The sequence below is a fragment of the Pezoporus wallicus genome, unplaced genomic scaffold, assembly GCF_028554395.1.
Source record: "Pezoporus wallicus isolate ANWC-B61680 ecotype Strahan unplaced genomic scaffold, APGP_CSIRO_Pwel_v1 contig_8791, whole genome shotgun sequence".
Lineage (NCBI taxonomy): Eukaryota > Metazoa > Chordata > Aves > Psittaciformes > Psittacidae > Pezoporus > Pezoporus wallicus.
In genome coordinates this window covers 847,648-864,606 of record NW_026635603.1, presented here as the reverse complement: position 1 = coordinate 864,606, position 16,959 = coordinate 847,648, and the positions used below count along the sequence as shown (strand labels likewise).

General features: G+C 44.8%; 1 protein-coding gene across 3 annotated transcripts in view; it reads right to left on the bottom strand.

Annotated features, from left to right (window-relative positions):
* PRKCE (protein kinase C epsilon) overlaps nt 1-14,701 on the bottom strand; it is a 287,273-nt gene extending 272,572 nt beyond the window's left edge. For all 3 annotated transcript variants that reach the window (XM_057396972.1, XM_057396973.1, XM_057396974.1), the window contains exon 1: nt 13,550-14,701. In XM_057396972.1, the coding sequence (XP_057252955.1) occupies nt 13,550-13,897 (348 nt within the window). In that variant the 5' untranslated portion in view covers nt 13,898-14,701. The remainder of the gene's footprint in view (nt 1-13,549) is intronic.
* Nucleotides 14,702-16,959: the final 2,258 nt, after the last annotated feature.

Genomic DNA, 16,959 nt, shown 5'->3' with positions numbered 1-16,959 from the left:
TTGGGAACTTTCATTTAAATAAAGCCTGCTGCAAATATCATCTTCCTTATTTGTGTAATCTGGCCTATTACAAAGTGGCTTCACTTTGTTGACTGTCCGTCTTATTTACATGTTCCTTGGTTTGGCACACAACTTAAGCTTCAGCCTCTTTCTCTGCTGACTCATGTGAATAAAAACACTCTCCCTTACCGACCCAGTTAGACAACTACTGTTTCCCCAAGGCCAGCAAATGCATTTTTTAATGTTGCAATAACACACCATTTACTTATTTTGCTACTTCTGATCTGAAAAGTATAGATTTGTATTTTGTTATTCATTTCCCATGGCTTTTGCACGTGACTTCTATCTTGGTACACAGGTCCAAGACCTGTGGATATCTTATGCTGTAGTTTATGACTTTATTACCCAAAGTGAGATAATAAATTTTCTTATTTTACAGCTTAAGCTCCTCCAGGAAGAAACTACATGTTCTCTGTTTCTGCACAACCTAACACATAGTGAGTATTATCAAAGAGAAAGCAATAACTCCTGCATGGAAAACTGCCACCCTGCCGAATGTTTGCATATGCACTCCGAGAACATTTCAGCACTTCACCCCTGCCTCACTGGTGGTACCACAAGCATCAAGTCCATTTTCATGGGTGCATAAAACATCTCAAAGACCTCACGTTATTTGCACCATACAGTTGATTAACCATGCACAAAGCTTACATACAGGGGGCTCCTGCAGACTGGCACACCGCTGCTGAGAGGCAGATTTTACTTGCTAGCCTGCAAATAGGGCGCAGGGCTGATCCACAGCTGCTGGAAGAGCTGCGAGCTTTTTGGCAGTGCTACAAAACTCTGGGCCTGTAATTTGTCTTGCTGATCACTGCCACAATTACGCCAAGGTCCCAAATAGAAGAAGCCCATACAGTCCAGTGGGAGATGGCTGTAAGGAGGAGAGGCTTCACCAGAGCTATCCCCTGTTTCTCACTCTGCCTGCCTTCCATTTCAGTCAGATGCTTTTTCTTGAGCCTGGTCATCCAGGAACAGCATAAAAGACAAAACTACATTCCCACACTTCACGTCTGATTTCAAATCTGATTTTAAAAAACTGTAAGTTTTGGATTACATGAAGGATTTTGAAAGCTTTATGGTATTAATAACGCCGATACAGCAGAACAGCACTTGGCTGGAGAGTGCAGCCATTTTAAACCAAATATTAACAGTTGGAACATGTTAGAACCTGTCAGTTTGATGGCCAGAGTACATTCAAACAAGATTAGAGATCAGTTTCGTTTTATTTGTTCAAATATCCAATGGTTTACTATTGTTTTATTAACAAAGTACCAGCCAGAAAAAAAACAAACCAAACCAAAACCCACCACAAAATGTTAGGGTTTGGTTGGGGTTTTTTTACTTTAAAACATTCTGAACAATACCACTTGCAAGAAGCCATATACGTGCCAAACTCATTCAGATGTAGTTTAAGAGCTGAGCCTACTACAGATACAATACTGAAATAACCACCGATGCAAAGGAGCCTAAATTCTTCATGTGACTTCCACATATCTGAAGAATTGACAATGGGCCTCAATACTGAGAAATACATTAAGTGCAATATTAAACATACAAGGGATTCAGTTGATGGCACCAGCTCAGCTAGTGCCACAGAGGAATCACTATGGATGCAGCTAAATGATACTCACACCCTCAACAGTTTCAGAAACAGGGAACACCACCCAAATAAAGTCCCATTAACATCCATATAGGAAAACCAGCTCTGAATTGGTGTGCAAGACAAATTACACCCTGTCTGCCTTCCAGTCACTAGTGTATGGTACACACTACACTTAAAGTTCTTTTGTGTTGAAGGTGTATATTTATATTTATATTGGGTTTTGCTTACTCACACATCTGCTTACCAACAAAACCAACACAGAAAAGTTCCTGCTTTTCCCACTGCACTGGGCTACAACAAACTGAGGTCAACTGTACCTGATCTAATTTTTTATACCATGTTACTGCTGCATAGCAAATGCCTTTCAAAAACGGATGGGGACCCCAGAGTCCTAAATGACACATACAAGAAGATAACATGGTAACCCCTACCCAAGGCATCTTGCAAAGCAGACAGAAAGAATGAATGTGAACTGGCAAGGAAAGAGCACCTGAAGAGATCGTAGGAACTTGTGTAGTTCATGGTGTCTGGGCTGCTAATGTACTATGTAATTGTTAAAAACCAGTTTAGCTGAATTTGTATATTAAAACATTTTATATGGCCTTACAAAAAAATGCATATGCAAAGCTACATCCTAAATATGACCACTAAACCAATATTCTTCTTAAAGTAATGAGCTTTGCTACATAAATATATATGTAAATAAAGTATGGAATAAAGGTTATCAGAAAGAGCTACAAGGTGAAAAGCACTGTTGCTTGCTTCTGATAAAATGGGTAATGCTTCTATAAAATCAGTATGAGAGGTTAATGAAACTCTTCTTTCCTCTTTCCTCCACTTAGAGCCTTGACACAGCTCTGAGCACTTACTGGCACAAAGAGCAAAGGTGTGGAACAAAACTTAACAAAGCTTATCTCAGCCCAATGACATCAGTACACAAGATTAACCCTTTGTTAATCTTATGTACTAATTTATATTTGATTATCGTGCTGGTTGTGCTCTAACTCAGCTACTGATAAAGAAAAAGGCTCAAATTTAATAATACAGTTAATAGCAGCTTTCTGGGAATTGTACAGAAAAATCCTGTAGTTCCCTAAAAGTGGGTGATCCCAAACATTCTTTAAACTATACAGGATGCTCAGAAATAACTTGAAATTTGGGAATCACAGACTGGATCGTAAGGGCTGCCCCGATAAACCCATCAACTCCTTGAAGAGAAACACCACATCACGCAAAGCACTAGGATCTCCAAACATCTCCAGCACGATTTCCGCTATAGCCTCTCCCCTTGTGATTTTAAGTTAGGGGCACCGAGCAAAGCTGAACTGATAGGCTCCTGCTAAGCTATTGCTACAGCCTTTCACACTAGTAAGCATTTTCCTGTTATTTCTTTTGGCTTCCCCAATCTGCCTTTTTTGATGTGTGCTCAGACTGTAGATTTCTGAAGACAGAAACCATAATTGTGCTTTATATAAAATAAAAATACCAAACAACACCGGGTACTTTCTGTGATGAGTCCCTGAAAACCCCAACAGTCAGTACCAGCTAAAACTTTACAACAGTTTCCATTGCTTGGGAGAGTCCAATTTCCAGGAACAGATCACATTCTTTCAATAGCCCACTGACTATGAAAATCAGAGCATTTTGCCTGAAGTTCAAAGCTACCATAACTGAATTACACTTCTTCCTTCAACCACTTCCACTGTATAACTGACTGGGAACTCAGTGCATCATTTCTGGTTGAAGACAACTGCTCCAACAGCCACCAGTCTGATCAGGTGGCTCCCCTCCTCTTTCTGAGAAGCACAATGAGGACATGCTCTGGATAAGGGCGACTGAGCAAATCCCATAGAGCTTCGTACACTAAAGATGCTTTTATGTCATTAGCACAAGGAGCTCACTGGTCCACCAGAGTGACAAAAAGACAGAGAGTGAGAATAAGAGCAATATGGGAAGTAATAACAAGAAAAATTAAGGGAAAATTAAAACAGCCAAGACAAGGTGATAGCAGTGGTTTAAAGAGAAAAGAAGTGGGCCATGAGGTCAAATGTTTAAGCGGTGCCTAGGCACTATGGGGTTACAAGGAAGCAAAAGGCAAGGAAACACAGAGGGAAAATGAATAAATACAAAATCCTCAACAAATCCAACAAGAACCAAATAAGAAAGAGAACAAAGTAGCCACAGCACAAGTGACCTTTAGTCTCTCCTTTTCCAACACATTCTCACTCATCACCTTCAAAGACCGTGGATCAATCTCCCCTTGAAATAAAGGAAAGTTGACAAAAGCTGCAAAGACTTATGCAGTGAGTAAATATGGTCCCAGCAGGAAAACTGTATGTGCAATAAGTCTCTGTAGAGATCTATAGCAGGACATTTCATTCACGTAGCCTGCAGGCATTGCCAACATCAAAATCTTATGCAATCCTGTAAAGGCTGCCCTAGCATTTCTTGACCATCTTGAAGCCAGAACAGATAAAGAAAGATGGAGAATTGGCAGCAAGAAGACAGAACAGATGATGACGAGGAGACTGAAATAAAAGAAGGGAGGATAAAATACTACTGTCTTTCTGGCTTTTAATTTGAGAAATGAAGCAAAGCAATTCCAACCATTTCCTCATCACCTATGCAGAATATGCAGCAGTCTTCCCTTCATGACTCCACCGCCATTACATCTGCTTCATTACTACCATGTCACAGTCTAAAGATACTTATAAATATTAACATTGACAAAGCTATATATATGTTTAATAACATTAAAAAGCTCAATGTACTGAAAACTGAAAAGTTCTACAATGCGTAAGAAACCCTGGTTCCCCATAAGAAGCTTGTTGTGTATGTATACTGTAAAGATACTAAGCTGGAAACACTAAGTATTAAGTCTGCCTACTCTACATTTAAGATACGGAGATACAATGGAGGCTCACTTCAAACAATACAGACGTGAAATTTAGCTGGTAACATCTAGCCATTATTCATGCGTTTTTGTTACTGCCTGTGATGAAATTGCCCAGCAGGACACCAGAAACTACCAAAATTATTCTATTGTCTGGAACAATTAAATCAGTTCAAGTTAGCCAATATAAGGCACAAATGGCTGCCTGCAAGCCTCCAATGGAATCAGGCTTTTCCTTTCTTACTTCTAAAAGCAACTGTCTTTCTTTACTGCTGTTCTTTAACAACTCGAGCCTTTCAGAGTTCAGCAGGGGAAAAAACTCTTAGAACTGTGCAGCATTTCTCTAACACTGATTCCAATAAAATAAACGTTAAAACTCCTGCTATATTTAATGGGAACATGCCAATATCACTAGGCTTTTTAGCTGTGCTATTCAGAAATATGTGAAATCTTGGCTTCTGCAACTTCTGTTAAATCATGGCAATGATAACTGCGTATTTTTTAACTCTTAGAGGAATTTAAGTGCAAGGACACTCAGAAATCAACCTTAGTAGCAACTCAAGTTACTGACTGTGAATAACGCTCAGATGTCTGCAGATGTTCTTACATCCTATTCATTTGCATCTTCCTTTACTAAAATACAGTGTGAGGTACGAGAGTTACCCAATCTCTAGAATTATTTGTTAGCTTCAGAGTTGCAGTTTTATATCAATATTATACATTTTAAATCTCCTAGTGAATGCCTCCCAAACAGGAAAGCAGCCGCTTACAAACACAAGGTTAAAACCTTTTCCCAGCCCCCTGTAAATAACCACTTTGCCCCAAAAGGCAGAAACCCCTGGAACTGCTATGATGTCCACAACTCAAAAGGGCATGCAAAACATTCCCATTCTTCAGACCTTGCTCTGCCTAGCTTGACAAAAGGATTTGTTTGGTTGTCCCCCACAAACTGGCAGTTTTCCAGTCTGTCTTTGGACTTCTGATCTTATTTCATATCCAGATAATTCTAGCCCTAGCTTTCCACGTGGATGGAGGGAAAGTCTCAGTTCTCTTTCACCATGGACTTCCCATAATCTGTTCCCATAAACAGTTGGGGCTGTTCAGCCTGGAGAAGAGAAGGCTGCATGGAGACCTCAGAGCAGCCTTCCAGTATCTGAAAGGGGGCCTATAGGGATGCTGGGGAGGGACTCTTCATTAGAGACTGTAGTGACAGGACAAGGGGTAACGGGTTCAAACTTAAACAGGGGAAGTTTAAATTGGATATAAGGAGGAAATTCTTTCCTGTGAGGGTGGTGAGACACTGGAATGGGTTGCCCAGGGAGGTTGTGAATGCTCCATCCCTGGTGGTGCTCAAGGCCAGGTTGGACGAAGCCTTGGGTGAGATGGTTTAGTGTGAGGTGTCCCTGCCCATGGCAGGGGGGTTGGAACTGGATGATCTTAAGGTCCTTTCCAACCCTAACTATTCTATGATCCTATGATTCTATAACTTGTACTTGTTAAACTTGTACTGTTTTCAAATCCTCTCTAACCATGAACTGTAGATGTCTTTCTCTCACAGTTCAATAACTGGGGTGAGGGAAAGAACATGAAGACAGCACTGGGTAAAGCATAACTGAATTTCACCATCCAATTCTAAGCAGAAAGGCTCTCACCTCTAATATCATTTGGTTTTTTAAACTGTAGTCATAGCATCCCTTCAAAATTTGACCCCCCCCCCCCCCCCAAAGTTCATTTAAATGGAAGTTCAGTTAGGGAGTGGAAACTAATCACACTTAGATGCCAAGGCCGACAATTCCAACTTAAATCAAATCCTCATTTCGGCACTATTAAAAGAATTCTTGAAGGGGAATTCTTGAATGATTTAGATTTGGCGGCTGAGGAGAGCAGAAACCAGGCTTGCATGTGCAAGATTTGCAGAAGAATAATAAATCAGTAAGAGTAAAAGAAAAGTAAAGGATGTTTTTAAATCTTACTTATTCTTGGCTTCCCTTTGGAACACAGGCTCCTGTTCAGGAAACAGTTTAAACACAGGCCTGCATGAAATACAGTGAATCCAGTGAGATCAGTGGTTTACTCACAACCGTTAAGTTCTGCATCGCATCTATGGAAGGCTGGAGCTGGAATAATGATACACGCTGTCTCTGAAGTGATAGGAGAATGACATGTAAGTCTAGCTTTGAATTAACACCTACCAACTGGACTCTTGCTACTGGTAACTTTGTTCTAACAAATACTTTCTACAGAGTTCACTAGAATTACTTTCACTACATGGGATTTTATGTCAGTGCTGATATTGGCAACAATAGGATGAGTTTCTAATCAATCACAGGATCAAATCCTGACCTATGTGTATAATAATTGAGGACTAAGTGAAATGCATGCTCTACTACACATTCTTCACGCCCTGAGGGTTTTTCTTCAAGTCTGAAGTGAGACTTCAAAAGCTAGGCACCGACCAAAGCAGGGGAAAAAAACCACCCCGAAACACAACAAACAGGTCAGTGAGCAACATACGGCCTTCAACCAGTCAATTTGCCTGTGCCAGCTCATCCCTGTCTCCTACTTGTGTAGCTTTCTGCTATTGCCAAAAGGGCAGCTGGGGTATGCAGGGCAGCAGCAACTATTCACTACCCTCCCCCAGGTTTCTCTCCATGCTTCATCTCTCTCATGTCTTCCATTCCCCACTTTGTCCCTCCTCTTTCCCTGAAGCAGCAACTACAAAGGCAGCTTTTTCCCCCCCCCCTATTGCTTCTCAGCAGGCTGGGAAAGCACTGCAGGTACACAGGAGCTGTTAGGAGAGAACATTCCTAGCAGGGAGTAGGAGTAGATTTATGCAGCTGCAGAAAGGGTTTGATACAAGATAGTGGGTGAGCTGCGTGGTGACTGTACCACATCCCCAACAGAGAGGGAAAAGAGGAGGCACAGGAGGGAGACAAGCCGGGGGAGAAGGCAAAGGAAGATCAAAACCTTTACAAAGTGCTTTCCCATATCCCCATCTCCCCCTGACGACTACCACCCCTCACAATTACACCAAGTCCCTGTGAAACCCTGCTGATCCCTGGTAGCTCTCCCACCTTCACCCCTCTCCCTCAACCTTTGCTCCATGACAGTCTTGTCATGCACCTAGCAAACGGGACAGCAATTTCCCTTTCATTTCAACAAACACCCTTCTAGTAACAACGCTTTTCAGCAGCCCAAGAACCACAGTTTAGATGAGATGTAAAGCTTTCACAAGCAAAACCCTAGGCCCTTCAACACCATCAGCACAGATAAGTCCAGCGAGGGGATGAAAATAAAAATGAAACCACACTACAATGACACCCTGCTAGCCCAGTGTCAACCTTCAGCAGTGTAGGGCACAAGCAGAGGTTAAAGCACAGGGTGAGCTGCACTGAAATGATGATGATTCCCCTCTGCCCGCCAAGGATCACCTGCTGACTGAAAGGAGTTTCCACTTCAGCACCAAAAATGGCATTAAAAAGAAAACAAGATAAAAAAAAACCCAAACAACAAAACACAGGCAAAACACCCCAACACAACACTAACAGGAAAGCTCTGATAAGCACCTAAATAGTCTTTCTGGTTAATTCAGCTTAGAGGCCTGTAAGGACACAGTTTTACTTCTCACATCCATGGACAGCTCACAGGACCAAGGGCTCACAAGGGTTTTAACTCCTCTTCTGCTATTGCCTTTTGGGTGACATTCAGAGCTCTGTTAAGGTGTCTGATTGTACAGACTGCAATTTAAAACACCTAGTCTTTCCAATAGAATCATAGAATAGTTAGGGTTGGAAAGGACCTTAAGATCATCAAGTTCCAACCCCCCTGCCATGGGCAGGGACACCTCACACTAAACCATCTCACCCAAGGCCTCGTCCAACCTGGTCTTGAACACTGCCAGGGGTGGAGCATTCACAACCTCCCTGGGCAACCCATTCCAGTGCCTCACCACCCTAACAGGAAAGAATTTCCTCCTTATATCCAATCTAAACTTCCCCTGTTTAAGTTTTAACCCGTTACCCCTTGTCCTGTCACTACAGTCTCTAATGAAGAGTCCCTCCCCAGCATCCCTATAGGCCCCTTTCAGATACTGGAAGGCTGCTATGAGGTCTCCACGCAGCCTTCTCTTCTTCAGGCAGAACAGCCCCAACTTCCTCAGCCTGTCTTCATACGGGAGGTGCTCCAGTCCCCTGATCATCCTCATAGGATAATTCCTTCAACAGTACACTAAAACCACGACATGAAAATACATAACTCAATAGATCAACAGGTATGCAAAAGAGTGTACTTCCTCCTGTAACTCATCACCAACTTGCTATTCATAAACTTGATCTAGGCAATGGTGGCACAGTTGCATGACTAACTTCACACAGATAAAACTGAAAGGATGCTTTCAAGAAAGTCCAACATTTTAAATTTAGATCTTAAGAAGCAACACTGAAAAGAAAAGACAGTAAAAATAGCGTGGGAGATATTTAGGACTAGCAAAGTAAAGCCCTCTGAAATCTGTGGTTTATTTTTTTCCTGACAGCATTATGGATTATTTTTAAGGGAGCAGAAAATTAAGCTTGTTTCGTTAACCTAAATATAGCTGTAAAATATTTTCAGTGGAAACAGAGGCTTTTCTTGCTAAATGCTGTGATGTCCTAACTGGTTTAGTGAGTGCTACTACTCAGCCTGCAAAAGGATTTCTTACGACAACTCAATGGGTTTTCTCGTGTACAGCCGGACTAATGGCTAAGACCCCTTAGATGGAGTCTTTGGCATAGGTCCAACCACACTGATTTCATCTATCGTCAGGTCTGGAAAGCGGACTTGAACTCAGAACCCATACTACCAATTGTCCAAACACATAAACATTGATCGCGCTAACTCACAGGAGTGTAACCACAAGGCTAAATTTCAACAGTATTTTCCTTCCTGATCTCAGTTCCACTGATCCAAATGCAGCTGCACTACCACCCCAGGTGCAACGCATACATATGCCACATGTAAGAAGGGTAGATATAGACATACTTTATCATTACCTGTATTACCTAACACAAAAAATACATAGCCACAGCCTCCATATTATTAGTTTGTTTCCCACTCAGAGCTTGCAGGTTATTTACCATTCTGTACTCTGTATTTTTCAGAGCGCAAGTTCACCAACATCCTCTTCAACACCCTGTGCCATTCTGCATAACATTTTACGCGCTCCTAGAAAAGCCTCTAATGCCATCAATCCAAAGCTCTCTTTAAAACTGCAGCGTAGCCATGGCTAAAAAAATCTGCAAACCTGACACTTTTCCTGCGCTGTGGCCGTACTGATGCACCACTGGAAAAGCAGCCATCTTTTAGTTGTCGCTACACCTTTTTCAGAAACACAAACATTTCATATTGATTTGGGGGGGGGGAAGTATATAGTTGGTGTAAAAGCTTCCATCCAGTAAAACCTTAATCCCTGTTTTAGGCCACAACTTTGCTGATTGGGATTTATCTTATCTATCTATATATATACACACATATACATATATAGATATACATATATATGTGTGTATATATATATATACACACACACATTCAGGGAGTATAAATAGCATAAAGTTAAAAATCATTTTAGCAACAGCTGAATACTCTGTAGATAAAAGGAACCAGGATTTTGCATATTTATCTGATTTGTCCTAAAACAATAGAAGCTATCGTGATTTCAGGCTTTGTACTTGTTTATCATTAGTGTTTCCACTGTAACCATGGCATCAGTATATAGCACAGGCTTGACAGTGAGAAAAATACCCAGTATTTTCCTAAAAATGAGAAAGAAAATAAGTAAATAAATCATCTGTTACAAAAAACCCAAGGATGTGCACAATGGCAAAACCCAACCAAAGTAGGTGAGCTGGCTAAAGAGAGAAACAGTCCCTTTTTAGGGAAAAAACACCCTAAAATATTATTGCTTTGCTAGCTATTTTTTGCATTTTGGACTCCTAACAAGCACCTAGAAATATATGACAGGGTAAGTAACACAACCTTGACCCTAGTGCAGTTGTTATAAAACAAATATTATAATTTCTTTGTAAAAATATACACAGTATTATATGGAATTGAAAGCATTAAAGCTATTAGCCCTAGTGGCGCTCAAGGCCAGGTCAGACAGAGCCTTGGGTGACATGGTTTAGTGTGAGGTGCTCCTGCCCAGGGCAGGGGGGTTGGAACTAGATGATCTGAAGGTCCTTTCCAACCCTAACTAGTCTATGATTCTATTAATATATGGACAAGACCTGTTCTCAACACATGAGTATTTTCTCAAGCCTATTTAAATAGTGACAGTCCACCCTGCAAGAACTGTTGCATCACTCTGAAGGTAAAGAGGGGCAGCAGTGCAATTGCACCAAACACACTCAACAAGTATGTGGTACCCAGTTAAACTTTCAGGACTGCTCGAAGGGAAACCCTTAGAATAGCATAAAAAGGCTTTATAGTCTTCAAGAGTGTTTCTTAGGTTGCATTTATTTGACATTTCAGGCAGTTAGGAGGAATGGGTTCCTGTGATTGCTGCTTTTAATTTGCTTGTCATAAAGTTGGAAAAGAGCACTACAAAAAATATCTGCCCTAAACGCCAAGAATGAAATGAAGGAATTAGTCCTCTTATTAAACAGAAGAAACTGTTTAGTACCAACAGATCTCAGCCTAACGCTGGTTCAGGCAGGCCACATGCGTTTTCTTGTACTGTGAAACCCATTCATTTCACAGACAACTTCTCTTTTTCAGGTTTTAATACACACTCCAGATACTGATGAAGATGGCAAGAAATCTATTTACTTTACTACGGATTCTATAGAGATGTCATGCCCCCAGGCCTTATTTCAACTCAGTGAATCAGACAAAGAACAGTGTAATTTTGTAAGAGCTGGTCCTCTGAAGGTCCCTATCTATTAACAACCCAATAAACACACTTGGCATTACAACTACAGTGACACAGTTCAGTAAATGGGAAGATTTGGGAAATTTCTGGGAGGATTTTTGCTCCCCACCCATTCTAACTGTGATACAGGGAGGGTGGTGTACTACCTGTACCCAAAAACACCATCCAAACTATGGAGATTTACAGCACAAAACGAGGTAAGCGATGCTTCAGAAGCCGCATTGTAATGAGCTGACCAGTTAACATCCACTGCCATGTCCTCAATTCTGTCACACCAACAGACAAGCATAGTCACTCCCTCGACTCCTCCCACCCAGTGGATGCTGGACAGCAATGAATCCTGGCGCAATAAAACACAGCACTTATCTGATTCAGATATGTAGTTCCTCCCAAATCATGTTTACAATGGGCCTCAATCTGTTAAATTCCACTATTTATCTAGGGAATGCGTTCAGACGCTTAAGTTCACCTTAAAAATCAAAGCAGGATATACCCCAGCACACCAGCCCCTCTAAAACTCAACTTGGCATCTGCAACCTGCAAGGTCCTTCCAGTTTGGCTGGAGCCCACAACGCACACCATACACAAAAAGATCATATGAAATTATTACTTTTTCCACTACAAATCTGTGGTGACGTCCTCATCCTGTTGGTCTCAAAGATGAAACCCCAACCCTCATGATTTCAGGAGAGCCACAACAACTTCATTATCATTCAACCCAGGTAAAAGACATCTGCAATACTGCTGCATTTGTCTTTTCCTGATTTGGTTATTTTTCCTTTGCCTATCAGCCAGTTTTACCATCCAACCTTACTAACATGTAGCTTTCACAGAGCACCAGAATAATCTAGATGCTAATTAGCACAATGTAATGTGTAGTGTAAGTGAAAAATATTTTGAAGTTGTAAACATAGAAGTTTAAACAGTAAAGTTGTTCAGCTCCTAATCAGCAGAAATAGAGCCAAATTCTTTCATGCTTTTCCATTACTCTGACATCCCTTTATACCACTGCATTAAGCAAAGAAGCCCCAAAGCATACATGAAACTCAGAACTATTAACTCTCACTATTTTGGTCCCGGGTTCTTTGTTTGACAAAGACATATTGCCCTGACTAGTATCCTTGGGCATAACAAATAAATACACAAGAAGATGAGCATACACATTTCAAGTGGCTGGTCAAGCAGGACACATTGAAACCGACAAGGCAGCTACTATGGTTTTAGTATATATCTCATCTAAAGGATATACCATTTAACCATTCAACTGCAGAAAGGTGAAATGTGCATATTCACGTTTCCTGTGTTTCTCTTCTTGTTTGTTTGGTTTTTTCCGTGTTAAATCACAGTAACCGAGGATGTTAGACCAAGCGGTCTCCAGCTGTTTTGTACTCCCACTGAGGCACGCTATAACCTCTGGGTCTTTAAGACACTGTGGAAGCTGTGAGACACGTTGTGTATACAGGCAAGAGAATTTGTCTGGTTGGGGCCAAAATCCACCAGGACCCTTACATCAATTTCAGGGATCTGAAGCAGCACTGCTTTAGCTGTATGTATAAAGGTGTAAATCATCTGGGAGAAGGAAGGAGGAGCATCAGTGCTGATGCACTGAGCTTTGAAGTGACACTAAGACCCCAAAGTGTCTTGTATCAGAGGTCAGCTTTGGATTTTTAAGGCTTGTTACTGGCAGGCTGACCAAGAGCATTCACACCAAAATGATGAAGTCGGTACAAGTGGTGGATCTGGGTTTTGTGGTAATGTTCTGTAGGGATGCATTTGGTTGGGGTTTTTCAAACACAGTAAGATAACTAGACTTGTATTTATGTAACATCATTTCAGAAACTGAAGTGGTAATTACGCATCTCTTACTTAGATTCAGCATATTTTTCTTTCCTCCCTTGCCTGCAGACCACATGCATTAGATATACAGTAACCATGACTATCTCAATATAACAAAGCATGGAAATAATAAAAAGCCTTCAGAGCCATTACATGCCCTTGGCAACCTAGCTCTGCAAGGCAGATGTTGCACCCAGAGCCATGCCACCAAAACCCCTATGTACGCGGATGCACCCACAGCGTGAGCACTCACCCAGTCCTCGAAGTGGCGACTCCCGTTCTGCAGCAAGTCCTCAAACTGTATAGTGCAGTTAGCTACAAAATCGTCGTACCCGATGGGGGCATCGTGGAAAACAGCCATCTCTATCTTCCTGCCATTACAAACGTCGGTGACAAATTCATCGTTCCATGCAGGACTGTTGGTCTTTTGCTTGGTTGAGGTTTGCCCGATCCTGGAGTCGTCCACATTGAGGGCTATGTAAGGGTCCAGCAAAAAGGTCTGTGGCCTGGGACCCACCGCATGCCTCAGAGACCACGCCGTGGGTTTCAGATTCACTGCCTCGCAGATCTTGATTTTCAGCAGCCCATTGAAAACCACCATGGCTGGATGGCTGCACTTTTCCCCGGGATTAAACACTCGCACAACGCACTCGCACCGACGGGGAGGGAGGGAGGGAGGGAGGGAGGGAGGGAGGGAAAGAGGGAGGGAGATCTCCCCAATAAATAGGAGGGCAGGTCTGGGAGTGGGGGGAGCAGGGTAGAGTGCGGGTCTCTTTGCTTTGCTGCTGCTGCTGTTACCTTTGATTATTTAGCCTTTGCTCTTGCGACACCCAGTGAATACATTTATTTTCTTGCCCGTGTTTCTAACGGAAAACAAGGGAGGGGGGCCGCCGGGGAGGGGGAGGCGTCCGCGGCTGCAGCAACCCCCGAATGCAGTCAAAACCCGCGCATAATCAACCCTGGGGGTACGCAAGAGCCCCGTCCCTCCACCTAGACCATAATCCTGGCTCAGCCTTTGCAGAAGAGGCAGAGCCGCGACCCCAGGCTCCCGCACACGCCAGTCCTGCCCGTGCGCCGCACAACAATACACACACACCCGCATACACACACACACACAAATCAGAAACACCGACCGACCCACCAGCCCTGCCTACTGCACAGCCTCCGCTCAGCAGACATCCACCCGGGGACCTTCCATCCGCGCCGGAGCCCGGAGCCGCCCGTCCTGCCTCGCCGCCTCCTCCTCCTCCTCCTTCTCCTCCCGCGCCGCCGCCAAGGCCAAGGACCCAGCGCAGCGACCCCCGCGCATGGGGGGCGACGGCAGCGGAGCGGGCCGCGCGGGTCTCGGCGGGCTCCGGCTGGGCGGCCGCCGCCCTGGCGATGGGCAGAGCCGCCGCCGCCGGCCGCCCCCCGCCCGCCTCCCCGCCTCCCTCCCTCCCTCCCTCCCTCCCTCCGCGCAGCCCCCGCCCGCCTGCCGGTGCCGCTCCGCCGCTCTCTCCAGCGCAGGAAATGCGCAAAAGACGTCAGTGTGTGTGTGTGGTGTGTGGGGTGTGTGGTGTGTGTGTGTACTGCGAGCGTGCGGAGCGGCCGCGGCCCTGCGCGCCTGGAAAGTTTTGCCTGTTGGGAGAGCAGCGCGGCCCCGGCCAGCCGGGCAAGGCAGCCGGGGGTCCTCCCCAGGCCGGGCGGTCTGTGTGTGAACGGCTCCCCACTTCCCCCTCACAGCATAAAGCGGCGAACCGAGCGTGGAAAAAGCACCCCCGGCCGCCTTCCTCCCCGCCCGCGTTTATTAACGCGCTTCACAGCGGAGCTGCTGCCCCGGGCCGCCGCGCGGCGCTGCCGTTACCACCGCGGCTACTTCCAGCCCGCCGGGCGCCCCCGGCACCCAGCTGCGGGCAACGGGCCCCGCCGCTCCTGACAGCGCCGAGCGGGGCCCGCACCGACAACGCCGCACCCCCCCCAACACCTCGGGCCCCGGCCGGCAGAGGCAGCGCTACGTCAGCGGGGGCCGGCCCGCAGGAAGAGTTCCCCCGCGGTGTGCGAGCGCCGGGAAGTGCCGGCCGCGGCAGGGGAAGCGGCCTCCCGGGGCCCGCCCCGCACGGCCCGGCCCGAGGCAGCGCTTCCCCGGCAGGGACGCGGCGCCTGTGGCGGCGGCCCGGGGAGAAGGGGTGCAGAAAGCGGTTGCTGAACGCGGCGTGCCCATGGCGATGCGGCGCTGCCAGCCCCTTTGTTTGCTGCGGGTCACCTGCGCGACCCACCTCAGTTCAGCCCCGCTGCCCCTGGCTCTGAGGGGGGCACCGCGGGGCGTTGGGCGCTGCTGCCCCGCAAAGGTACTGGGGAGGAGGAAGAATGGACTAAAAGGTTGTGCGCGCCGGGTTATCGAGCGCTATCTGCGCGGCATGTCACATTTCAGCTCGTCACCGTGGAACCAACTACTGCAGTAACAAACGAGGAAACCATGTGCAGCCTGGCTTTCTTCTCCTCGGGACAAACGTACCGGGGATCCAGACGGTTTCCTTTGGTGAAAATTATTACTACCCTGCTATTTGTTTAGTTGCCGATTTTACCAGTCTTTTGTGAGAAAGTCACTAGGGAAGAGATGGCCTTTGCCCTATGGCGGGATTTGAGTTCACTGGAATACGACAAGAGAAACTGAGGGTCAATGCTGGCACCAGGGAGGGCGGCTGGGTGCTTTAAGACTTCAGCAAAAGGAAGAAACTGGATTGCCTGGATCCAGTCGAGTAAGGACATAAAAGCACCCAGCCCATGATCTGGACCTGATATTCCTGATAGGAGGGCAATGCGCAGATAATTAGGGATTTCTACACGTAATAGCTTAGGAGGCAGGTGTTCTGTTTGGAGCTAATGAATTAGCTCCCGTATGTATGCTTCCAGAGTAGTTTCCAGATAGAAGATACAGTACTAATGAAGCCTAAGGGTCGTGAGAGCATGTGAATGGAAGGAAGACTTTTTGGTGCCTCTTGCCAAAATAAGAGTCAAATCTCTATGTTCACTGTCATCTCGGCAAACCCCAAGCAGAATTGTTTGATGTTAAGTTGTGATATGGAGCCAATTACAGGAAATGTCTTCCTTTGCAATTCAGCCTTTCCCAGGCTCTCAGCAGCCGTGATACATCTCCCGCATTCCTTCTGCAAAGGACCGAACTCACAGGCCCCACCAGAAATACAGGAATCGCCTCCTGCTTTGCTCCCAACCCCATTCACTGTAGCGCTTACAGTACTATGTATCAAGCTATAGGGCCTTACACTCAGTGTGTCAGAAACAACGCTGTAATTAAATCTTTCCTCTGGATGCCTTTGTGTTGTTTCTCACTAACAGCAATGTAAACAATATGCTTCATTTCCTCAGATATTGGGAAGCGGAAGAGCCAAACTGATACACTCTTTCATCTTCTGGGTTTATTTTCAAGAGACCTGCAACTATGTATCTTCTGAAGGCCCAAGGTAAGATTTAAGTAAACACAGTCTCCATGGTGAGCTTAATGACCTCGCATCTCTGTGAGATCACACAGACGAAAGTCTGGATAAATACAGATGATACGGACATACAAAAGAATACAAATAAACTTTATGTTGGGCTAATTACATATACAACCTACTGCATGCACAGCTAGGCCCCGATACCTAATTTGAGCCATCTGCACTC